The following is a 27,310-nucleotide window of genomic DNA, read 5'->3' as shown; positions in this document are numbered from 1 at the left end:
AGAGAGAGAGAGAGAGAGAGAGAGAGAGAGAGAGAGAGAGAGAATGGTCTCATGACAATATGTTCTCCTAAGATATTCTTTAAGAAAAATGTAAGTGCAGCATTTTAAGCATATCTAACTGCGCTTAACAATAATAACAATTTCGAAAATAACGAGAGATTAGGTAATTTATTCGTTTTGCCATCAACGTATATAGGAAGTCCTAGATACATGCACCAAAATTTTCTTGATTCAATGGCTATAATGAGAAAAATAGGCATCCCATCGGATATATTTGTTACGATAACAACTAATCCAAAATGACCTGAGTTGAAAACAGTACTAACAAAATTTCTGCCAAGAACGTCATGTAATGATATTGCAACAAATACTGTTAGATTATTTTATTGTAAATTTTGAGCAATCCTAACTGATATTCTTAGTAGGAATATTTTTGGAAAAATTATTGCTTATGTATACGTAATTGAATTTTAAAAAAGTGGTCTTCCGCAAGCACATTTATTGTTTGTTCCTCTTAAACAAATCATTCATTGTAAATTACGATTAATAAACAGACGCATTCCCTGGTAATATCTTACGGAGAATAAAACTATTGGCCTTTACACATAACAAGAGTCGCCGTACAGATGTTAGCTTTCGGAGTATAGCACCAAAGATGTGTAGTAAACTTACGAAGTTTCTATTAACGATAATATTATTGTGACTGAGCTCAGTCCTTGCGCGATTTGAACGCTGAGAATTGCACATAGTGACTCGTAGGAACGAGATTAACGACCCCGCAAATGTTATTGTTTTTGTTAGTCTGGTTCTGAAAGCTGTTTAGAGCAGATATGTTCCTCAATTCGAACCAAGAATCTAAGTTTTAGTTTCGTTTTTAATAAAGAAGATGTCATCATTTGAATACTTCGTCCTCATTCATCAAAATATTATTAAAGGGGAAAAAATTATAAACAAAATAGTATATTACGATACTAGTGCGATAAAGTAGTTTCACCCTCGTGGGGACAATATCGCCTGAGCGAAGCGAGTATCGTACGATATTTTATGAAACAACGTGCATAAACCGAGATTTAGCAAGTGCATTTTTGCACGAGCGTGACTTAAATCGAGGTTTATGCCACAGCGTGTCATAAATGTAATAAGTGTAAGTTCCAATTTATTTGTATTATCAGCCGATTGAGAGCACCTGGTAGTGTGACCAAAAAGCCGACACGAACAGTACAAAATTCTAGAAAAAGTATTCAGAACTTCTGCAGAAAATGTCCATGCCAAGCTGCAACTTTGATTGCAGTTGTAGTTGCAGATATTTATTTGTAATTATTGATTAGTTAAAAATTCCCTTTGATTATATTTTATATAATATGAATTTTATTTTTTATACTTCAGCAGTCATTTATCTCTTTGAATTTTTGTATAAAAGCCTCTGTCTTCTTCCAGTATTAAAATCAGTTGACCCTATACCAAATAGTTTTATATGCTTGGTATTTAATTTAAGCTTATCAAGAAAATAATTAGAGGTCCAGCATGGGTTAAATCCTGCAAGAAAACAAATAAATATTCTTACCAAAAAATTTGTTATTTAATGTGATTTAAAAAAAAACTATTGATAATATATAAAATATATAAGATTTTTACCGAAAAAAATATTATGGTATACTCATATAAATACAAGTATACACAGATCTATACTGGTGTTATCTGAAATCAAACGATTCAGATTTAAAGCATCTTTAAACATATTTTTACAATGTTAAGAGAGTGTAAATTTGAAAATTACAAATTTTTTAAAAAGATAATCGTTATGCAAAGTAAGCTATTATTACAAAAATTCTCAAATATAAAATGTTACTAACGTGCAGATTTGCTGTGGTTTCTTGGTTCTAGTAATTTTGTTTATAATTTTGTGATAAAACATTTTTAATCGCAAAACAGGTTGTAGGTTTGTAATATTTTGTAAGGTTACACAAGTGATTTCTTATTGCAAAAGCAATTAAAAAAAAATGATTCGTTTTACAGTTTCAAACCAGATTAGACCTCTTAAAAAATGTGTCTGATTGCTATTAACTAGTTTTATATTTCGCACATCAATAGTGTAAAGCATCATTTTTGTACGTTGCCAACGCAACTACTAGTACACAATATTAGAGGTTGACTCAGCACAGCAATCTTTATGAGTTTGAATACTAAAATACTAAACTGCCTTATTAAATACATGTTTCAATCATGAATACTTTATTTTCCTATGTTTATATTAGAGCTATAAATTATCATCAGAAATTTTCTGTTAATGCAAATATGTGTATTATCAAGAAAGTATTATTATCGCAAATACATTTGGTAATATTTGAAATGATTAATTTACAATAAATAACAATATTCTAAGTTCCGATAATGATTATTTTATCAGAAATGTGTTGAATTATATCCATACACTTGGAATTGAGTATTTTTATTCACAAAATATAATATATATTGATTATTTTAAATCTCAGATTTTTGCTGCCTCCTAAAGACAGTTTTGTAATAGTACAATTCTCAGTTTCGCTAAAACGTCATAGATACATATTTTGAGGTGTTTAGAGTTCGAATCATGCGTTTTTAGAAAATATTCTTGCGGATGGCTGTGTTTGTGTGTATGTACGTATACCGTCATGATTCTGTAACCACGCGACCGATCGTAATAAAATTTGACATGCATACATGTTTTCTGATTTTGAATTCGGGAAAAATTTTTGTTAAAGCTATCTGTCCGACGGACCGCGACTCATACGCGAGGCCCCGAATCTTGCCTCGCGCTTGCGCAACGTCGTGTTTTAACAATGTGCGAATCTAGCCGATTTCGCACCTCGTTACAATAGCATCAAATATCACAAAATATTTTTTTAACATTTCTTGCGCAAAACGCGATTTTTCGGGCCCGTATTCTGTATTCGAAACACAAGATTTGGTTAACTACTGCGTGAAACAAATAATATGGCACGAGATATCCCGTTGCTATATGTGAAAATGTTATTTCAATACATTTCCTCAATTAATCTTATCTCATACTTGTTCATGGAGTTGTCTTATTGTAAGTGTAACTTTCTGCATATTTTATTTGTGTACATAAACTTATAAAATTGTTATTTTAATAAAATTAAATATTTTAAATGTACCATGAACAAAATGTAGAGGACATGGCAAGTTACGTAGTAAATATCTTGAGAGTCATTTGTAATTAATGAATATATTACTTAAGTTTAAATTACCAATCATTTGACTCAGCCAGCAAAATATCAAACGCGTCTAACCTTTTTACTTTCGTTGAGTTTTTTTAGAGATTTCATGTCTTTTTGAGCGAACTTATTGAAGTACCTTAAATTTGTTTTAAAAATAAAATACATGATGATGAGTTTCAGGAAGTGCACACTGGGATTTTTATTATAGAAAGATTGATATCTCTCGTGTATGGTATCCAAGTGCATGAGGTCGCCGATGACAGGGTCTTGTTGATATTCTCCATAGCTTTTGGTGTTTAAAATTAGTTTTTACACTCAGACAATGAAAGCTATGAAACGCACTACCTCGATTTCGTCATTATCGACCGCATGTACCTGGACAGTGAACATAACTAATTTGAACATTTTTGCACCAAAAAGTACAGTGCGATGACTTTGTTATCAGTCACCCTAGACCGTATTCATGGCCGATATTGATACGTAGATATAAAGCAATACAGCGCGCAATATATTTTGATAGCCTCGTGATTGACGACTCTTGGCACCTAGTCACCGAGCGTGATCGGCTATTACGAAACGATATTTGCATGTATGCACAAAAAGTCACGAAATTCACTTTCTGGGCCCCGTCATTAGTGACCCCGAACACGTTTGCTCTACGCAGCTTATAGAAAAATGTGGGAAAGCGATACTCAACTGTATTACACATAATAGCTTGTGCGGCTAACTTCACAGTCCTACCACTTTTGGGCTAGAAAGCCAAATGTACGGTCCTACCAAACTGCAGAAAAAAGTAACGATACGGTTTTAAACATTCGTGATATATAAACTCGTACATTATGAAACGAAACGGATTTTTTACAAATATTTTTTTGGAAATCATAGTTTAGCTTAGAAAACATACTGATAAGCCAAAAAAACTCACAAACAGTAATGATAGGCATTTTTTTCTGTATCTTGAAAAATCCGTACATAAAAATAGAAATAAGTTGTGTTACGGGCACCGTGGCTCCGTATGCTTCTCAAACTCGCCTTCGTGGTGCAACCGCGCCACTTGATTCTGATTAACTTAGATAGAAATATATCGATAAAATATTAGAAAATATTTTTATAATCTTTTTAAGTTAACTTTTACTTAGCCTCGCATATTAGAACTTTTTTTAAATACTCCTTAAAAATGTCACCGATAATCTAAATTTTTTTAATATATTGACCCATTTAAGAAGTATGTAACGCATTTGCGAAAAAAAAATAAGCAAATTACAGAAATATGTGTTACCGACAACTTATTTTATATTTGAGAAATTTATAATACCACAGATGGTATTTTGAATTTACATACTTGAAGAAATAATTTACAAAAGTACATAGTGAGTATACAATTCCGAAATTATTGTAGTGGTATATGGGTGACATTTTTTTAACGATAATTCTAAGTTTATCCATAGCGGAACAAGTTTAAATCCCCGTCACGTCAAGGTTTTTTAATTCTTATATTTCTTTAGATATGTATCCATAAAATATTTCAAAATATAATATTCATAATATATAGATTATTCATATTATTCTTAATATATAAAATGTTCATGAAACCTTGCAAAAATAAAAATTACATATAATTTTTAAATTATGTCTGTACTCTGTATATATTTTAAAAATATTTTATAAATATTTTTCGGTACTTAGAGAACTAAAAAATAATTATACGATATTTAATGAATATTTCAAAATATTTTAATAGATTGGTTAAATATTTACAAATGTTTGTCTGAGGTTTGGCAGAAATTTGTCAATGAAATATTTTTGTAATCTTTTAAAAATATTACAAAATATTGAGAAATATGTTAAAAACGTTTTGCAAATATAAAATGATATTAAAATATTTTTTGCAATATTTTTTATAAATATTTTTACCCTAAGAGAAAGAAGATTGAAAAAGTATTTCAAAAATATACTTGTAATGATTGCAGAAATATTTAATTTGTAATGTAAAATATTTTAAAAATAATTTAAAAATATTGTTGTGCTGTTAGGGTTAGTAAGGATGTTGAGGAAACCAATTATGAAGAATTTTATGTAACAAATAAAATTGAAAATGATTCATTATGCAATATAAGCTCTTTAACGATCAAACAACGTGAAATTTTCGATGCAGTAATAAATAGTGTAATGAATAAAGCTAATCAAGTGAAGTGTTTTTCTATTGATGAACCTGGAGGTAATGGAAAAAGCTACTTACAAAATACAATTATCACTCATTTTAATGAAGAAAAAATAAGTGTTTTACCTGTAGCATGGACTGTTATAGCAGAAAATTTATTAATAAATGAAAGAACATCACATGTAATCTAAAGGTAAACGAAAAGTTCTATGGCTTGTCATTCCTTTTGGAAGTAATATTGAAGTTATACCAGTCCATGCCATTAATACAATTTTTTTATTCTGAGAACCTAGTTTTTGAAACTCAACTGTATAAACATAAACTAATACTTCACCAATAGTACATTATGCAACAAGGGAGTAAAGTCGTTGATTATACCCGCGGGTGAACTGCCAGAGCAAAGCGAGTATATTTATTTATTTATTTATTTATTAAACCAAGAAAAAGCTTACATGGTATACACTCACAGTACGCATACCTGGAAGAGGTAAACTAAGATAGAGGTAAACTAAGTTACCCGTGTACAAGCTTGGTAAATAACAATAGTAACAAAAAAAAAGCGTTGAGAACTTAATACTAAAATTTAAAAACTAGTACTTTAAAACTAAGATGATTACATTATCAGAATGCATAGTGCAACAACACTATTTACATCTTATTTTTAAAAATTTAACAATTTTAAACAAAATTAAACTATATGGAAAACTAAGTTTTGGTTTTGATCCAATTCTTAATTTTACCTTTTGCCGCTGTTTTGCTTATATCTAATTCCTTGAGCTCATTTGGTAGTGAATTAAAAATTATAATAGCATTATTATAACTGTTTTTATTACTTACTTGTTTTTTGCTCTTTGGTACAATTAAGCTTTTTCCTAGTCACACTTGTAGACATTTGGAATTGAGTTTTGAGATCATGGTAATGGATTTTAAGGGATTTAAAATTAAATAGTTGCTCGAGGTTTAATGGACTATCTTGTATACTAGTATTATTTTTATTGGTAATCTTGAGAATTTTCCTCTGTAAACTTTGTAATAAATTACGGTTGTTTCTATAGGCACCGCCCCAGGCTACTATTCTGACGAAAGGTCGCGAAGTTCTTTCAATTACAAAAAAAAAGAAATGTTCCGCGAAGGCTTGTTTGCCTTGGGAGCAGACTAAACCGAATTGAATTCGTAATTTTTCTGAGAATCGAACTTTTAGTTTTTATTGATTTACGTTTTCACTGATTTTAATCTTTTGTAAGGAAATTAAATAAATTAACACTTTTTATGGGAAAAAGTCCGAAAACATAAAAAACCCAATTTATTAAGAAAAGATATAAAATGAAAATTGATGAACACAAGTTTGCGAGTAAAGTCGACAAAAAGCAAGACGCCGTTGAACTCGCACGCACACACGGTATACGTCAATCACACACATACACGCACGATTTTACAGATTTTTTAGATTGATTGTTGTCACAGTCTGACAAAACCGAACGTGGGCCGGTTGATAGAAGCAACACGTGACTCGTGGGGTCACGTATGTACTTTACGATGCCACAAAAAGGCAAGCCGCTCGTAGGTCGACCTTTGATTGGAACGCTCCCTTAATTAATAATTAACGTAATAAAAATCGCGTTGTTAAACTAGTTTAGTGGTAATAAAAGTCACACGAGGAAATAGATCCGCTCGCGAGAAGAGCTGTTGGCTGAGTGAGAGGCACGCACCCGCGCGGGAAAAATGGCGAGATCCCGACGCGAATGCGCGCGCAGGAGAGAAGTGGAGTGGCAAGTGCTGCCACCGCCTCGTGAGCCGTGTTGCGACGCAACATATTACATAGCTGATCATGCTATGGAAGAATGCATAGTAAATCATTCTTAGTGTTTCTGTTGACATAGTGTGTGATAGTTTGTGAAAAATATAAACTAGATACTTTGTTTTTTTTTTTTATAATGTTTTGGATATGTTTATCCCATTTTAGATTAAAGTCAATGACGATTCCCAAGTATTTATAATTCTCAACTCTAGTTATCTATCTATTCTGAATTTTTACGTCTATATGTTTCGGTACATTATTGCAATAGCTTCCAAATATCATACAAACTGTTTTATCTACGTTTAGAGATAACTCATTTACCGCCAACCATTTGTCTATCACAGCAAGAATCTCTATCCACGTATTGCCTGTAGCTATTATTGCAGTATCATCTGCATATGATAGAACTGATTCTAGTGGAATCTCCTTTAGAACATGATTTATATATGGAATAAATAGGAGTGGTCCCCCAGGATCATACACTGTGGAACACGCACCCCACTGAAAAAAATCAGATGACAATCAACTGATAATCAGTTGATAATCATGCCAAAACGTCAGATGATTATCAGGTGATTTCAGCTCAATATTTGTATTAAAGCTGATAGTTATAAATATGCAATTATATGAGATAAAATGTTAATGATAATTAAATGATAATCAGGTGATAATCATTCAAAATTTGTAATCTTTAATATATTTATTATAAGTTGTTTAAAATAAGTAAAATTTATTAAAGTCACATAATGAGGGCCAGTAAGTATATAGCATAAGTACGACGAAGTACGCTTGAACATCTGTTCGTATTTCCAAGATTTTAGAAAAACAAAAAGTCCTATCGAAATTTTCTTTTGGTTGAACGATTTATTAAACTTAAGGTAGTTAGAGAAAAGTTACTATTGTTAGTATCGTTTTATCTACGTTATTGTACAACATTTGCGTGATATAGTTCAAAGCATTTTTTTAACCAATATTTTTCATAAAACCAAATTAATTTTTGGAAATTATGTCATTTTTTTGGATAAAGTCATATAATCTGTTATAGATAATTCTTTCAAATACTTTAGCAACTTTAGATATTTGTGAGATAGGCCTATAATTAATAATGTTATGTTTTTCCCCTGCTTCATATATTGGAATAATTTCGGCCTTTTTTAGTGCATCTGGCCATATAGCTTTTTCTATGCACAAATTAAAAATATACGTTAAGGGTACCGCAATATAATTACAGATTACTTTTAAAGACTTAGCATTTATTTTGTTTACTCCACCATTTTTTAATTTTAATGTATTAATTATGTTTTTCACTTTATTCGTATTTGTAGGTTTTAGAAAAATAGACTTTGTATTAATATCCGGTAGTCTAAATTCAGCATTATTAGGTTGCACAATATTATTACTTAATTTTTGGCCGATCTCACAGAAAAACTTGTTCATGTTTTTAGCTATCTTAACTTTCTCTGTAACTTTAATATCATTGATCTTTATATAACTTATGGTTTCATTAGATCTTTTTTTGCCAATTTTATTGTTTATGATTTCCCATAGTTTCTTTGGGTTATGAGCATTTTTTTTTGACTAGTTTTTTATCATATCTATATTTGGCGCCTTTAATAACTTTCTCTAAGATTTTGGAATAGGTTCTGTATTCAGTTTTAAGTTGCTCGTTATTGATATTATATTATGTTTTAATACAGATTTAGTTAGCATAGCACTTTCACTTCAAGTTTTTTGTTTGAATCTTCTTTTCTGTAACTAAGCACTCTATAATTTTCTTTTTAACATCTACAGCTTATTGCTCACATTTTTTGCAGTTATCTTAGGCATTTTCTTTTGCAGTAGTTTAGGGAAGCTTGTAACTTCTACATACGTAAAACTAGCCAAGGTACTTTCATTTAGCTTACTTAGTACTTTTTCTTTAAGTAACAAGTTTTTTTCCTGCAATTTATTGACTAGCTGTTTCAAAAGTAAGTTTTAATTTTTTATTAGCTTATACTTTTCTTCAATATTGATGTCGAGTTCATCCGTTTCTGTTGTTGAAACTTCAAGTAATAGTTCTCTCCTTACTTCTTCTGTTTTATCTTCTTGTATACGATATCTAGGTACGGGGATGACCTCCATGTCAACGCGACGTAGTCTATAAGGAAAAGCACCACTTAAACATGAAATATACTAAAAAACACTTCTCACTTCCTGTAGACGATGACCTAGTGTCAGGATGACCCCTAGGCCGACGTAACATCGTCTACAAGGAAGAACACCACTCAACCATGCAATATACCGAAAAATACTCCTGACTTCCTGTAGACAATGTCCAGGTGTCTGGATGACTTTCGGGTCGACGCGACATCGTCTACGAGGAAGAGCATCGTAAATAAATTAAATGTATCGAAAAAAATCGTAACTTCGTATCGTAAAATTTCCATTTAGCATTTTTATACATCTAAACTTGTACTAGTAGTGTATAAAAATAATGATATTTTTCTGTTTTAAATAAGAGATAAGTATGTTTGTACATACGTACGTTTGTACGCTACTTTGCTAATGTTGATCGTTCATGCTTGCAAAAACAAATTATTCAAATGTTACAATTTCCGAGATGAATCTATGTGTTTATAAGCAAAGATTACACCGGCACACAAAAAAAAAAACAATATTTAACCCCGGCACATGACACATGTATCCCTACGTATTTTGGCTCGTTAAATACGAATCCAGTACGAGAATTGCTTTATCACCCTCCAGTTTTATTTAAATTGCAAGTATTGATCAGTAAATTCAAGGAATGGACATTTTTGCCAATTATTCGGTATTTACTAAGTTTATTGAATAATATAGTATTAAACATATTTTTTTTGTCTATTTCGATCCGCAAAATACAAATCTGACATCAGATTTGATCTATTACCTTTCATTTTTTATATATATCTATCAATTTATCACTCATTGTCTAAGTAATTTACGTACTTCAAAATCGCCACAGACGTAATAAAACACGTCTTCGTCTCTGTCACACATGTGAAACGGCCTATCTCTTGTTCTTGTAATCCTATACTCTCCAGCGTCCAAGTTGCCAACTGATAGGGAGCTATGGTTGCTGGATGACGACGACTGCGTGCCCGCTTTCCCACCCTGACCAGCCGCCGATACTGGGTCTCCTAATACCTGCATCATAAGTGAATCTTTTCTTGATGTACCTCCTAACTTTCAAGAGACTTCTTGTAGTAAGTATCTCAGTATCAGCCAAGTTGCCAACAGATAGAGAGCTGCGATCGCTGTTAAACAAAATGTAGTCTGACCCGTTATTAATAACATTTTCTGGTATTTAATTTATTTTATGTTTTTAAAGAAGAGCGCATGGGCCTTGGTTCAAAGTTGACATCAGATTTGTATTCAATGACTAAAATTATATTAAAAAATGTCTGTTAAATGGAAAGTTCGATTATAAACATGGCAATCAGCGCAAAAAACATTAAAAAAGCTGATTTTTTCTATTTCTTTTTACTAATTTTCGTGATTGAACAAAAATGAAGGGTAATGAATCAAATCTGATATCAGATATATAATACTGGATTATCCAATAAACTTAGCCAATACCGAAAAATTGGCAAAAATGTCCATTTCTTGAATTTACTGTTCAATACTTTGTAACGAGTTGAGCACCACAGCCAACTCGTAGCGGTATGAGTACCGCTGCGCCGCGACGAAATCGCGTAGAGTCGCGTGCGCGATAATAAACACGTGCGAATTCGGCAATAGGCGCGAAAGAGATAGAGAGGGCGAGCTAATCCTTCAGGAGCGCGCTCAAACAGCTCTCGGCCTTCGCTAAACATACACGCGACTTCGCTAAGTTTTCCAAGGTCTCGCGGTATTGTTAGTGCTGTGCTGTGTCCAGCGACTTCGAGAGGATTTTTGAGCGTGTGAGTGTGACGCGGAGCCCGGTGACCCCAGCCTGAGTATAACGGTCGTTACGGAGTCTTGCGGCCTGTCCAGGACTACGAGCGTCTTTGACGAAAGAGAGGTTTGTGTGGCGCGCAGTGCATGAGAGAGAGTACCTGTGTGAGTGGATATCATCCATGCGAGGGTGATCCGGCGCGCGCGACCTTCACGTCGATACACGCGTGCGAGCGCGAATATTCTAGCGTCGCGGCGAGTCGCAAAGTTGTCGGCGACTCGCGTATTATAATTTATCATTGTAACTTCACGTTTATTTCGCGACTGACAAATATAACCTTTGTCTTTTTATTTAACGTGAGTCGTCGTCATTTCTGAACCTCGTTCGCTTATTTCCGATCCTTGTTCCTTCCTGCGAATACCGCCGCCTCCGCGGGCGTTATTTAAGAGTATTTATTTAACGCAGTTGAGCAGCCGAGCACGCGCCGAGCGGCGCGCAGACCCAGCAAACAGAAGCAGCTGAAACAGCTGCATGCAACGGTGGTGTATCGCGGGCGGAGAGGAATCCTCCGCTGCATCGAGGGAACGCGATCCAGTCATTCTACGAGTTATTTGTTGCTCGAATTCACACCCCGTTACAGCTTGCAATTTAAATAAAACTTGAGGGTGATGAAGCAATTCTCGTACTGGATTTATATGTAGCGTGTGCCGGGGTCAGATATTTTATTTTGTGTGTGCCGGTGTTACAATCGATGTTGAAAAATTAATTTTTGCAGAATATTTTAACGAAATACAGGGATGTTCACAGAAAACATCGTTTTCCAAAATAAAGAATTTTAATAATATGTTGATTTAGTTTGATCTCAAAACATATTCTCTTAAGGATTTCTTTAAGTAACATCAAGGTTCAGTTTTAAACATGGAAAACCGTAATTGTATATTTTTACACACCTAAAATTAAAGTTTAAACTATAATGAACGTGGGGGTTGGCGAGCGAAGCAAGCAGGGGGTTACCCCCTTAGTAATATTAAATAAAATTTCTAATTATTTTTAAAAACGTGTCTCATTTAAACGTTACCACTAGACCTTTAAAATACAGCCATTTTTAAAATTATTTATAATTATTCATATTTTATTCATATTGAATCACATTTTAGGAACATAAATGCTTGAAATCCAGTGACATTGCCGTCGAGCAAAGCTCCAACATGGCTTCAACTTTGAAAGTAGAAAATGAGTTGTTTAACTCCGAAAAGGTCTGTATCTTTTAATATTACGCTACGTTATATACACGCACACTCACAATCCTTTAACGATAAAATCACTTATTTATATTCAAATTCAAATTAAACTCTGGAAGGGAATATATATATATATATATATATATATATATATATATATATTCAGGCTCGGTCACAACAATATATATATATATATATATATATATATATATATATATATATATATATATATATATATATATATATATATATATATATATATATATATATATATTGTTGTGACCGAGCCTGAACGTTGCGCGATTCGAACACCAAGAATCGCGCATAGCGACCTTAGCAATGAGATCAACGACGTCGCGGATGTTATTGTTTATATTCAGTCTGGTTCTGTCAGCTGTTGAGAACAGTGTTACGTTTGACTGTGTTTACGTTTGAATAAAGAGTCCGAGTTCAAGAGTGATTTTCTATAAATAACGTTTTGTTATTTTTATTATCCGAACCCGGTCATAACATTTTGGGGGCTCGTCCGGGATACTAGTGTTTTTGAGTGACTATTTTATGCATCTTCGATCTGGCAAGATGCTTCCAAGAACACCACACAAGCCGGACGCACCAGCACAATCCATTGATGATTCACGAGAAGTGGATTTATTGGAGGACACAAATGTTTTTGGATACACACAATCTTCACAAACCCCAATCCTCACTACACACACTAATGTTCCAAATCCAACAGTGGTGACTGCTATTAAGGAAATAAACAATTCAAAGATACAACTAGAAAACGAAAATGCTCAACGAAAAGATTTGGAAGTCCGCTTATCTCAACGTTCTGTGGAAGAAGTAAACCTTTCCGACGAGCTTCGACGACGGGATCAGGATTTTCTGTCCGAGAGAAACTATTAGGAGAAAGTGAAGCACCTGGTTGAAGACAACGAGAGACTACAATGGTCAAACGAGGCATTACTCGCGGAACGGTCAGAGTGGACAAGGAAACAACATGATCTCGAACGTCGATTAACTGAGCTAAGTCGTTCAAATATTTCTAACACAAACATAAACACAAATTCTGCTATAGCGGCTGGCACATTCGATAGGTTAAGGTCTAATAAGATACACCCACTGGACACTACACAATCAACACAAAGTATTAATTTAGGTTATAATCTCAAACCGGATACTTATGATGGTACCACATGACTGCGTGAGTTTTTGAATCAATTTCAATTAATTGCTAGAGCAAACAATTGGGATAGTGCTAGGATGATGGTTGCTTTAGCTGCTTCTTTACGGGGAAAAGCTAAATCTGTTCTTGATAGCTATAAAGATACTGATCCAATAGATTTTGATAAGTTAAAATCAAGTTTAGAGTTACGTTTTGGTGATGTACATTTTGCACCAACGTATTATTTCCAATTTCAGAACAGACGTCAACAACGGGGTGAAGATTTTCCAATATTAGCTGCTGATCTTATGAGATTAGCTGGTTTGATTTATCCTGATTGTCCTTTTAAAACTCAAGATAAAATCGCCTGTGCTCAATTTGTGATTGCTATTTTCGACAATTCAATTAGAAAGAATTGATTCGCTTCAAATTGCTTTGGCAAAAGCTATGGAAGTTAAAGTTATTGAAGATCAGGACAAGCGACTTCAACATCTAGCTCAGAGAAATAATTATACCTCTTCATCATTTCCAAAGAGTGTTAGTTCATCTAAGCCGTCATCTCAGCCGTCATGAAGACAGAATTTTCAAAATTTTGGAAAAGGAATATAGTGTTGGAATTGTGTTAAAAAAGGACATTTCAAGTCTAATTGTCCGACTTTGTCAACCCATCAGGGAAACTAGGTTATGTTAAACTTTCTGGAGCGAGTTTAACTGAACTTGACAAGACTCCAATAAACTCTGACTCTTATCGGATTGATTGCCATGTTGGAAGAATTAATAGGAACTCTAATAAATTTTATTTTGATGGTTTAATTAATGACAAAGCTTGTAATTTTAAAGTAGATTCTGGTTCTGATGTGACTATTATAAATCCAAAATTTGTTGAATCAAAAGATATGAGAATTCCTATTAATTTTACAACACTTAAGTATCCAACTGGAGAAAAGGTACCAATTGAATTTTTGATTTCAGCGTCATTAAAATTGGGTGATCATGTAGCTAATTTAGATGTTTTTGTCGGAAATATTATTGATGATTGTATACTTGGAAGTGATTTTCTTGATGCAACTAGTATTACAGATTTAATTACTAAAATTATTTTAAATACTCCAAGTTCAATCATTAACAAACAAATTTCAAGAATAGTCGATTCTAGTAAGGTTGTACCAGACTCATTACAAGAAATTTTTCACTCAGAGAACTTGGATCAAGATCAACGTCGGGAGTTGCGTGCGGATCTTCTACACGAATTTGAAGAAATTTTTCAAGACGATGATGGAAAATGTTACTGGAAAATGTAATTTGGTTGAACACAGAATTCAATTACTCCATAATCAACCAATTAAACAACCTATTCGAAGACCCCCTATTCATCAAATTAAGGAATTAGATGAATGTATTACTGAGATGCATTCTCAAGGAGTCGTTGAAGAATCAGATAGTTCGTATTGCTCACCTGAAGTTCCCAAGAAGAAGAAGGATGGAAAAATTCGTTTTTGTATTAACTTCCAAAAAATTAATGCAATTACGATTAAAGATTCGTACCCTTTACCAAGAGTTGATGATACTCTTGATAAACTTGCAGGATATTCATGGTTTTGTAAATTGGACTTGAAGAGTGGATACTGGCATATCAAGATTCGGGAAGAAGATAGGAAAATCACGGCTTTCTCAATTAGAAAAGGTTTATGGCAATTTAAGGTTATGCCATTCGGATTATGCAATGCACCGGCGACTTTTCAACGTTTGATGGAAAAGTTACTCAGAGATTATCTCTCAAAATTCTGTTTAGTTTATTTAGACGATGTCATGGTATTAGGAAAGTCTTTTAATGAGATGATATCCAATTTAAAAAAGGTATTTGTTTGTTTTCAAGAAGCAGGTTTACGTCTAAATAAGAAGAAATGTGTTTTCATCAGCAAGCAAGTCGAATATTTAGGATACATTGTTTCTGAAAAAGGAAAATCAGCTGATCCAAAGAAAATTCAATCTGTTATAAATTGACCAATTCCTCATAACAAAAAGGCTGTGTTGAGTTTTGTGAATTTCTGTGGTTATTATAGGCGTCTCATTAAAGGATTTGCTGATATAGCAAAACCTTTGTATAAATTAACTGAAAAATCGACTAAGTTCTTATGGTCAGACATATAAGATGCACATATAATGGCGGCTAACACGGGAAAATCGTGAAAAATTTCCAGAATTTTTTACTTGAGAATGATAGACTTTAGAAACAAATTTACTGAAGAAAAAGTTCTTAGATTAAATAAAAAAATACGTTGAAATTCTATCAGAATTTTTTGAAGATTTCTCGAATTTATTATATTATAGTATAATACATACAAATATAATTAAATCTATTGATCATACGATTTTTCGATGGCTAAATGTTTACTTTTTGAATTTATTAGATTATAGTATAGTACGTACAAATGTTTATTTTATCATATTGGAAAAAAATAAGTTTAAATTTAAATTAAGTTTTCTTCCGTCAAATCTAAGAATATTTCTCTTCAGTAAAATTTTTTCTATTACGTCTGTTATAACATAAGGCATACATACGTGCGTTCTGTTGATTCTAACTTTATGTATTTATTTTTTGTTAATTAATACAGCTGCGACTAAAGAATCAATCAACTTTTATTTCATATTTTCTGTTTCTACATTAATAAACACACGGACTTCAATTTTAATTAAGTATGTAAAATTACTTAACTTTTTCTTATATTTCATATCAGCAGTAGTGATTTTTAAGATTTATTTAGAAATGAAATAATGGATACAGACATCATATTGATTTTCTTAATAAAATAAACACTCATATTTATGTGAATTAATATGGAATTATCCTAATGAGCAAAATTGTATTCTCGACATAGTTGTAAATAATGTAAAAATAAAGTATACACTTTCTGAAAGACATACACAGCATCTAAGAAACCAACTAACCAAATCATTTTTTCCAAAATATAAACTAAAATGGCAAGATGTTTCTCGAAAGAAAGATGTTTTTAAATCGAAACACAAAGAATTTTTTGAAAATTCTTTTGTGATTCAGTTACTTGACGAAGCTTCAACGTCAAATATGAATACTTCAATATCCATCAAGAATAATGAAGCTTTAACATTATTTACTAGTAAGACTTCACGTACTTCTGAAAAATTTTCTAATGTTCGTAATATAGGTCGACCTCATATAAGTTATGACATAGGATGTTCAAAAACAAAAAATAGACGAGCTCGTGAAATCTCTGTAAAGCATTCTAAAGAGGAGCTATCGTTGGCGCTAAAATTAAAAGAACAAACATCTTCAGTAGATAATACTATGGATACTATAGAAAATTTATTTAGTACCGAATATACAAATAAAGTATTAGCGATGTTTATGGACTTAGATTTAACAAAACGAACATATGAGAAATTAAGGAACCACACATACAATATGAATAGAAATAAATTATATCCACCTTATTCTGCAATTGTAGAAGCTAATAAAGCTTGTTACCCTGAGCATATTACTTGTTCTAATAGTGGAGCGAAAGTTCATTTTATATCTTTGCTAGAACATACTATAAAACGGATTCTAATGACTTTAGATAAAGAAGTATTAACAAATGCAACGAAAAGTTTAATATTTGTGGGCAAGTGGGGAATGGATGGAGCTTCAGGACAACAGACGACAAGACAAAAATGGAATTTTGGTGATGTCGACTCCACCGATCTTGAATCAAGCGATGATAATTCTGTTTATCAAACTACAGCCACTGACGCATCTGTATTTATTTGTAATTTTGTACCTCTGCAAGCTAAGGACTACAAAAAACGAAATTTTATGGGTTAACAAAAAACCTTCATCCGTGTTTTATTGTCGTCCAATAAATTTCAAATTTCTTAAAGAAAGCGATAAAGTAACCGAGAAACATTACGAAAATATTTCAGTATTACTAAAGAAAATAAAAAATTATAACTTTGAATGTATGGAAATGGCATTTGACGTAGCATTTGACATAAAATGTACCGTGATTGATAGCAAAGTATGCAATGTTTTAACTAAATAAAAGGCTTCTTCTCGCTGTAACATTTGTGGAGTTAGTCCTAAAGATATTAATGATATGAATTTTGTCTTAAAACTTCAGGGCAATACAGAGTTTTACCAATGGGGATTTTCTATCTTACACACCTGGATTCAATCCATGGAATATATGTTACATATTTCTTACAATCTAGATTTTAAGAAAGGATCAGCTAGAGGTTCAGATAAAGATTTGAAAAAAGAGAGAAAATCGTTAGTTCAGCAGTCTTTAAAGAGCAAACTTGGTTTAACGGTAGATGTAGTCAAGCAAGGTTCTGGAACAACTAACACAGGGAATGTGGCACGTTCTTTTTTTGCCAAATCTAAAGCAGTATCTCAAATTATCGGTGTAGACGAAGAGTTATTAATTAGAATGCATGTAATTCTACAAATTATACCTTGCACAAAAGAAGTTAATTTAAACGCATTTAAAAAATATTGCTTGGAAACTCCAAAAAAATGCACAGAAATTAACCCGTGGTATAAGATGCCACCTTCTGTGCATAAAGTGCTAATGCATGGATGTGACATTATGAGGACATTTGATGGACCTATTGGGTATTTTTTAGAAGAAGCCCAGGAATCCAACAACAAAATATTTCGCCATGCTCGAGTTCGACATAGCAGAATGTATGAAAGAAGAAAGACGAATGAAGATATAATTCATTATTGCTTAGTTTTATCAGATCCAGTCATAAGCAGCTTGCGAGATGTTGAAGAAAAAAAACTAAAGAATTAACTTCACAAGCTCAAACATTTCTGATGAAAAGATAATTCAGTAATTCTAATCCTCAATAAATGTCTCAACTTTGCTATGTAAAAATTATAAAACATTACAGATATAAAAACTAAAAAAAATTAAAAACAAAAACAAAGAAACAACAAATAAACCTCTTTGAAGACTGCAACCTTAACGTGGTAAAGGGGCTTAAATCTGTTTCAACGCAGATGACTAATAGCAGTTCATTCAACAATTACAGCTAACAAATAATGTGACTATTTTACTTGTAATAATGTCTTGAATTACGTGGTTATACGATTCTGCGTGTTTCCGGTCTGGCCTGTGGAGTGGGTTTTTATTATTTTTAGAAAAAATAAAGCGATTTAACTCGCTGTTCTCTGGGATAGATGAGTTAGACTGCTTGTGGTTTGGTAGGGGTGGCTTCTAGGGGCCGCATGGGTTTAGGGGAAGGTGATACAATAATTTCCGCACCTATAGCTTAAACTTGATGCTTTTTTAAAGAGTTTTAAAAAAATCATGGCTCTACGATTAAAAATGACGCGTGGCTCGAATTTTGTCCATTTTCTCCCACTAGGCACAAAAAATAATAATAATCCACAGCGTAATATATTTGCGACATAGAGCACATTACGCAACGAGAGCATATTAGCGACTGCGACGTCGGTGTCGCTGCGAGCTCATGACGGCAGCGGCGGCGTCGGCGTCGGCACACGTGACCTACTGCTGACGACGCATTGTCTGAAGTTTGTATGAATCAGGACAAGCAGTAGTAGTAGTACGCCAGCAGCAACGGATTCTCGTGTACATAATATCTTGGAAATTCGATAGCGTGAGAGCCAACGACGGCGACGGATTCTCGGAAATCCAAGTACTGCTGACAATGCATTCTCAGAAATGGATGCGTACATGATATCTCGGAAATTCGATAGTTTGAGAGCCGACGACGACGACGGCGACGGATTCTCGGAAACCCAAATACTGCTGACGATGCATTCCCAGAATAAAAAATACTACTTATCACCTTTTGGAGACGCAGTTGCAACCAGATCATATTAAGTTGTACACATCAAGCAAACACTTCTAAGAAATCCTTGGGCTACTGCTGACTGTTTATCTGCTGCTAACGGTCAGCAGCAGCAGCTATGTGTGCGTATCCGAAAAATCTGCGTGTATCAATTCGCGGGGTAGGTGGTGGGGATATTGTTTGTCTTGCGCCACAGCGAGGAGTGACGTTATGTGGTATTGGGGGAAGGCATCGCCTTTTCCCCCCTCCCCGTTTCCTCTTCCCAATTTATCTTTCTATTTATTGACTTATTTATTTTTTTATTTATTCACTTTTTTAAGAATGTTTTCATAAATAATGTAATATAACCGAATATTTTTTAAGACAATTTTCTATCATAGGAATGGGTAAGAAAGGATAGCAATAAATAATACAAGATAAGTATTTTATATTTTATAACAATGATTATTTATTCAATATACTGTGATGTTGCGTTTTTATAATCGATTCGTACCGTGGACTCTTACATCTACAGAAGGGGACAACGTGTAGGTCTCGGAACAGGTATGCCTGGTGTAGCTAATGGTTCAAATAATCGTCACTCAATATTGTTTATGCCGTACAAAAATGTCAGAATATATTCTTCAATCCCCGTGTGTATTCGATATGGTTACAATGTTTCCCACGGTCAAAGATTTGTCACGGTTGATGATTGCTTTATGTATTCGTGTTATCGCCAAAACGGCGGTCGATGTTACTTGATAATTTACGGCACATTTAGTCGCAAGGACGCGATTAACCTTCAATAATACGTGAATCTTTCTGTGCTTTAAAACGCGACTTCTAAATTCAATTAACGACTTTTAACAATCACGCGACTTCTTGATGTTCTACGAAACAACCGACTCACCACTTTATTCAGTACTTCTCCGCGATATTCACACTTCAGTAGTCCAAAATGGCGGTGGCGTCCTTCTAACCGACGCGGCGCGACCAAGATGGCGATCGACAACTCGCCTTTGGAGGAAATCCTGGGGAACGCGACGTCTATGATTTTAGCCGTGAACCATGGTCTCAATCCTTTGGTTTCTTGAAAATCGCGAAAACAACGGGGACTCGGAGACCCGTTGTGGCGCAATAATAGGAGGAAGGAATCCTTGGTCGCAATTACCTGACGCTTGCGCTATTCCAGAGTTTTCTCTGAAACGTTGTCGCTATCTATCATTTAGTCCTCGACTTATTGGCGCAACGATCCAAAATATAATTTGCTTCGTTTGCCTTACCTCTCTCCATCCAGACTCCGCGATCGCGTCATCTAACCGAAATGGACAATACGTGTTGGCGTATTTCGCGCGGTTCGTATAACAACAAAACTATGAGAAAACGCGATTTCACTGGCGACAACTTTGTTCGGGCGTGATTTAGGCGAACACTCGGGATACTTCCGAACTAGCGACTCGACAACTCTATCATGTACGACTCGACGACTTTACCACGTACGACTACTACTTCGACTGCTTCAACTGTTCGGCTCCAGGGTTGACGACGAATTGAACGAGGAGGAAGCTTCATCGCGGCGCAAGACCCTGCGCGTCCCGGAAAAGACGCATTCAGAACGCCCTCTATATATTATTTCTCCCGCGCAAAAGAACGCGAGTCATAATGAATATTAATGGCGTCCTGAGGCGCCAATGACGAATTGGCGCTATTGTCTCATCCTGACGCTACCTAACGCGGTCATTCGCGACGATAACGAATAGTACGGAAACTGCTAGTGGCGACGCGCCATATTTTCCAACAATGCTTGCGAGTGTCGACGCGCCTTTAAGCCTACTATACGCGAGTCAGCTGCGCGGCTCTCTCTCTCTCTCTCTCTCTCTCTCTCTCTCTCTCTCTCTCGCCGAGGCTAGCGCGCACGTTCCCTCTCTCCGCGACTATACACTATCGCGGCTGCTATATGCTCGCGGCTCGGCCCTTACCTAGTCGTACGACTGCTCTCGCACAGCGAGATGCGCGGAGAGGATGAGCAACGGTCAGTTGCGGCCTCGTGGCTATCGCGCGCAGATCCTCTCGTATTCCCGAGGACGACGCGAAGCCTCTTGGTGCCGTCACCAGCAACAGGCACAACGGTTCTGCCGATATTATAGTAGCCGATATAGTGACCCAGGATTTCTGCTGGATCGCATTGGCGCTATTACCGCGAGTAATGCTATTCCTGTCAGCACCTGGGAGCTACCTCTGGCTCCGGCACTGACAGGTGAGGTTAGAAGCCCCATGCGCACGGGATAACAGAAAATATAATACAATGATGTTGATTCTCCGATGCATTTATCACAAATACATCCGAGAATCAACGGCTCGAAATTCTGTGTTGTAATCGCTATTCTAACGACACGTCGCAATATATTCGATGAGATGATTATACAAATTGTGATGTACATTGGTAACCTTTTTCTAGCTTTCGAAGTAAAATTAATAAAAGAAAACTGACATAATTAATCACCTATTTTATCTAATATATATATATATATATATATATATATATACACACACACACACACACACACACACACACACACACACACAATTCTATCAAGATGATGAGATACAAGTTGGTAAAATACATCGACAATATCATTACGACTGAACGGAATTTGATCTTTTATTTCCATCGCACGCGTCTGTAAAGTTGTTGTGACCCTATCGAAATATTTATCATCAATAAGATTGATAATTGCTTTTACAAGAGTTATCGTATAAATACCAAATTGTCTTACTGGTGTATTGTCTGGATTAACACTCTTAATGTATTCTACAGTCTCTCTAGCAACACAACTTACACTACCCGCTACAAATTTAAGATATTCTAGACGTGCATCAATGCATTTACAATATACTCATACAATCGTAGAAACTTAGCTTTTTTTAGAATAATAGTTGCATGATTCTGTTTGCTCACTATTGCAAATGTCTTGGGTGGGCTACTATCCACAGTTTCGATAGCTCCGTCTCTCTGACTGTGAATAAATTTTGCTGTCCAACCTGTACCGCAAATTTGTTGACCATAGAATCGCTGCTGCTGCTGCTACTGTGGCCGCAAAGATACTTGAAAAATTCGTTGAAACACTTTGTGAATTGCAACCACTGTTCGTGGGTATAAGTGATTCCTTTCGAGTCATCGCCTAATAGTCGCACAGCTGGTCTGTAGTACTCGTCTTGCAAGTTGCTGTATTCTAGACCGATAATGATTTCCGTTGTGTACGACTTGTCCAAAGTGTACAAAGTGCTCAGGAGTTAAACTGGACGAAGTTTGTTTTCCTCCTGGTACGCCATTGTGCGAGTCTCACTGTCACCACTGCCACCTTCGAACGACTAACTTTGACTCTTAGCACAAAGTCTGAAGGTGGGAAAGTATGGTAGGGATAAGGATTGTAGTGGTAGTGGGAACAGCTACATGTAAGAGAGATACGGTATCATTATCTCCTCGGGTTACAATAAGGACATCTTAGAAGTACAGCTTTATAAGCAGCTGACAATGCAACCGCCATTTCCAATCTTCTTGGGTTACAATAACGACATTTTAGAACTATAGCTTTGTAAGCACCTGACAATGCAACCACCATTTCCAATGAATTCATCGTCATCGCTTTTTTCCCTTTGTTTACAGCAGACATATCGTCTTACCACGTCATCATTTTTTAGCAGATTTTTTGAAAAATTTCTTGAAGCTCAGACCATTACTCATGTAATGCAAAAACATGATGCAATATTGTCCGCAAACATCAAAAGAATCGCTCTGTAGTCGAATATTATTCCAGCGAAAATGTTTACAATTTTTTCTCAATCGATTAATATGATCGGGTATAAATGGGAGTAATCCAAAACTATCAAAGTAAAAAGCGTTACAAGATTTGTCCGCATATACGGCGACCCAATTGCATACCCGATCTCGTATGATCATCCGTATTTACAAGAAACGCTGTCGGTTTAGTCCATACCTTCGTCATCTGATCGGCTGAAAATACACTGACAGTACGCGACCGAATTTTCGATAGATTCTTTAGTATCTGAAGACTGTCCATTGCACAGATCGCTTAAAGTGTTTCGAATTTCGGCTTTTTTGGAAGTATGCACAGACAGCCACGATTTTATCTGGTAAGCGTTATTCAAAGCGCATCGATAATTACTATGGCAAGTTCTAACAGCGCTATGCATACAGTATACATCAGACGATAATTTAGCGAAAGATGGACATTCCTGATCGTACTCAAGATTGAAAATTCGGCGAGGTACTATTTTGCGTAACCATAGCCATTTATCATTACCTCTAACATATATTTTTTGCACACTTTTTGAAAGTTCTCTTAAAATTTTTTTCACTAACTTAAAAGACACTTCGCCGTCGAAGTAGTCCAGACCGTGATGATACTGGGTTAGTCAATCGTTCTCTTTTCGTATATATTCACTCAGATGATCAAGCGCTATCGCAGGTGTCAGTATCCAACGACTACTAAAGTACCCATCAACGGCCACCACGGCAACCTCTTTTGGCACATCCTGATGTTTGCTGCCCTTGAAGAACTGTATGTCAATGATCACATCCATGATTGAGTGAAGCGTATATGACAGTGCTGGGTTGTCAAAAATTAGAGGAAGAGACTGACTGTAAAAGTTGCATGCAAGACGTTTATATGCACAGTAGAGAGTAGCGACATCTGTAAGAAGTAAACTGTTTTTAACTGCTAAAATCTATGATCACTTGACGCGAGGCATTCATTTCCAAAATATTATCATACTCTGCGTACAGAATGCAATTGACCGTTTCTGTTAGTGCATTGCTAAAACGTACTTCTAGTTTAACACTACCGTGTTTAATCAAATTCCAGTGGCTGCAGTCATTCGCCGATAAATCGGTAGTCAAATCAAAAGCAAATAGACAGTAGCCGTGAGGATGGTTCTCACGCGTCACTTGATTGCCCTCGTTAAAGAAGTGTATTCCCGTACCGGAGAACAGTGTGTGATACGTTTACCGTGTAGCATCGAGGACAATCGTGCCAAAAACTGCCATGAAACTGAAGTATAATACCACGGTACTGCACATTTTCTTGCGGTTTACAGTAACCATCAACTACGATGCCTTCTGTCAATCTTTTTCCCTGACCGCGTCCCGCATGCTCGATGTGACGGTGAAGAACCCGCTGCTTCATCCAAGCAAGCCAGTGTAAGGCAATTTGAGACTGATTGTCAGTCATTCTATACCCACGTGGCGGTAGTATACCTGTTTGATCTTTTTTCAAAAATTTCTTTCTAAACACTCTCATACAAGAAGAAGCTATGGTTGTGAACTCAACAAAAGGATCCACGTCGTACTTCATAAACGCCTTGCGAAAAGCTAAACAAGCCAATCTCAAAATTTTTACATCTTGTTTGCAGTATTTCACGATTTCCGATTGAAAATTAAACGTATATTCACTTTGCTGCTGATCAGTGTACCATTTTAAAAAATGTTCTCGTTCCCTCACACCCATGGATTCTGCTGCGTATGAATCGAGAGGTGGTAGTGGACCTTCGTAAAACTTATTTTCTTCCGTGTTGGATGGGTGTGGAAAAACACCTTTCTCCATATCGGGTAATCCGTAGGCTTTGAGCAAACTGACTAAAGACATATGAAAGTATTCAAGCTGGCCATAAACTTTGTCTGTAGTACCTCCATCAGAATTATTTTTGATCCATTCATCACTACCGATGGTACGACACGACCTTCATTAAACGTCTCCACAATATATTCGAATATAAACTGTGCGTCAAATCCTTGTGAATTGTGTGCTGTACATATAACTTATTGAAATTGTTCCCTTGGAGCTATCGCAAGCTCCACAAATTGTTTCACCGGTTCAACATCAAACACATATTCCCGAATGCCACATTTTTCACACCTCATTGAAATGTCTTCAATCTCTATACAATATGTGCAGACTTGTTGTACAACACACTAATTTGGAACATGCACTTTTTTCTCTTCATCACCTAGCACAGGTAGCGATTGTTGCGTTTCAAAATCGTAAAACAAAAATAGGGCTGAATTTGTAGAGTTCGAACTCTTGATCGGCTGTACATGACATAGGTGTCTAATGGGCACCCGTGACTTGCACGTTGTACAATAAGATATACCGAAGTCGTGTGGTTCTTTCCTGTTTATTTCAATTATTTTAAAACAATTTTAACAGAGTTTAATTTTGCTACACACACTACTGCTTCTATTGTATGTTCCTTTTTTCATATGATTTGCTCGACAATTATCGCCAAAAAATAATCTCGAACAGTCTTGGCATTTTTTAAGCACCTCTGTCCTACTGCAGGGAGGTGACGACATACATTTGTAAGACTTGTTAGAACATCTATGCTCCTCGGCTCGCCAATAACTTTTATTGCAGGGTATACAGTAACCGGCCCTACCACCGGTTGCAACAAGATTCAATATCGGCTGATAATGATGCGCTCGCTCGTAATACATTATACTTAGCACATGTTAAACTTTATTACCGTAAGTAACGCTTACAGTTTGTGTCCCGTCATAAATTGGCGGGGCACTACGTCCAAATGTGGAAAAGTTGTAAACAACGATTGCTGTATTACGAGTAGCAAAATAATCTTGAAACTTACGGATTTCTTGTAGCCCGCAACCCTCGACAGGTACATGAACATTTGCCAAATTAACAAGTTCCATGGCCGCATTTATCTGTGTCCTTCCTCCACTATTCCAATATCTATTAAGCTCCCCCGTACGTATTTGTCCTCTAATTGCGTACGGATAGGCGGTGACTATACTTCGAGGTAGACACAAGTTGTCGCTATTCACAATAGTCAATATGGACTTTTTATTCACTGATTTTTCAGTCAAACGTACTCGTCCATCACCCACTATATCTTCAACAATAGCACAATTAATCGATAACCTTTCGTTCACATTGAACTCATTGGCACTTTGCACAGCACTGTATAGTAATCCCCAAAGATCTGCAATGAGGAAACCTCCAATGAGGCTGAACGATAGCCAAAGAGGTCCACGATTGAACTGCTCCGAATTGATGGTCACACCAATCAAATCGCTCGGTCCACCTCTTTCTCAAAGTTGTCGATGCAAATCTCGCACACAACCCTCAAGCCAGGAGTGAAAATCTGCATTCATGAGTGGTTCCAGTAGAATCCCTCGTATCTCTCTTCCTTCGTAGCTAAAACGTCTGTAGAAACGCGTTAACTTGCTTTCGATTATAAACCGAGGATTTTCATCAGCTGTTCTTCCTTCACCGCTCTGTAAATCAATACCTGTAATATTTATTTTTTAATTTTTATAGATATTTGTATATATGTCATAATAGTACAAAAATTAATTTTCGCTCTTACCTTCTTCAGCTGTATCTGTTGTACTGTTGCTTCTACTACTACTACTTTAACTGCTTACTAACGGTAAGTGCGCGCGCGTACGCAGATGCGTGTGTGTGTGTGTAAACAAATAGTGTAATTTCATAAAATAATTGCTTTTTTCGCGATTTTTCACTTGTATACGCTTCGTCTGCCTTAAATATACTCGAAACCGAAAGTTGCAAACCATTGTTTATAAGCCTCTATCTCCGAAAGTTTCAATCGGAAAGTTGTTTTTTGCTCTAATTTAATTAAGAATCCTCTAACCATACCAGTAGAAAAAATTTTGATTTCAGAATTTTATTTTTTTAATTACCCTCTAATAGGTAGACAATGCTTAATTAACAAATTAGAGACAAAAATAAGCATTTTCCGACTGTAATTTTCTGAGATAGAGGCTTATAAACAATGGTTTGCAACTTTCGTATTTGAGCATATTTGAGGTAGCCAAAGTGTATACAAGTGAAAAATGCGAGTTACGATAAATTATTACTAAAATGTCTGCATGCGTGTATGTGTGCGTGTGCGTGCGTATTTGCACGACTCAGTGTGTATCATCAGGGGGTAGTATGGAACATTCGACTCGTATCGTC

General features: G+C 35.3%; 2 protein-coding genes and 1 long non-coding RNA gene across 8 annotated transcripts in view; 2 read left to right on the top strand and 1 right to left on the bottom strand.

The window, feature by feature from the left end:
• The window catches only part of LOC107981889, a 1,212,633-nt gene that overhangs the window by 254,269 nt on the left and 931,054 nt on the right, over window positions 1-27,310 (top strand). The gene's annotated exons all lie outside the window — the stretch shown is intronic.
• LOC100678982 (sterile alpha and TIR motif-containing protein 1) overlaps window positions 1-27,310 on the top strand; it is a 275,936-nt gene that overhangs the window by 212,483 nt on the left and 36,143 nt on the right. For 3 of the 6 annotated variants that reach the window (XM_032601496.1, XM_031924052.2, XM_031924054.2), the window contains one exon: window positions 12,230-12,328. The exons of 2 other annotated variants lie outside the window; for them this stretch is intronic. In XM_032601496.1, coding sequence (XP_032457387.1) covers window positions 12,230-12,328 — 99 coding nt within the window. Of the gene's footprint in view, window positions 1-2,234; window positions 2,338-12,229; window positions 12,329-27,310 lie in introns of those variants that run through there. One more of the 6 variants, XM_031924056.1, reaches the window with a different exon arrangement.
• On the bottom strand, window positions 480-2,209 carry LOC107982024. Its single transcript, XR_001729648.3, has 3 exons — window positions 1,854-2,209; window positions 1,636-1,698; window positions 480-1,536 (listed from the first exon to the last, which is right to left on the bottom strand). It is a non-coding gene; the product is annotated as an uncharacterized LOC107982024 (long non-coding RNA).

Source organism: Nasonia vitripennis (genome assembly GCF_009193385.2).
Source record: "Nasonia vitripennis strain AsymCx chromosome 2 unlocalized genomic scaffold, Nvit_psr_1.1 chr2_random0004, whole genome shotgun sequence".
Lineage (NCBI taxonomy): Eukaryota > Metazoa > Arthropoda > Insecta > Hymenoptera > Pteromalidae > Nasonia > Nasonia vitripennis.
This window is presented reverse-complemented; position numbering and strand designations above follow the sequence as displayed.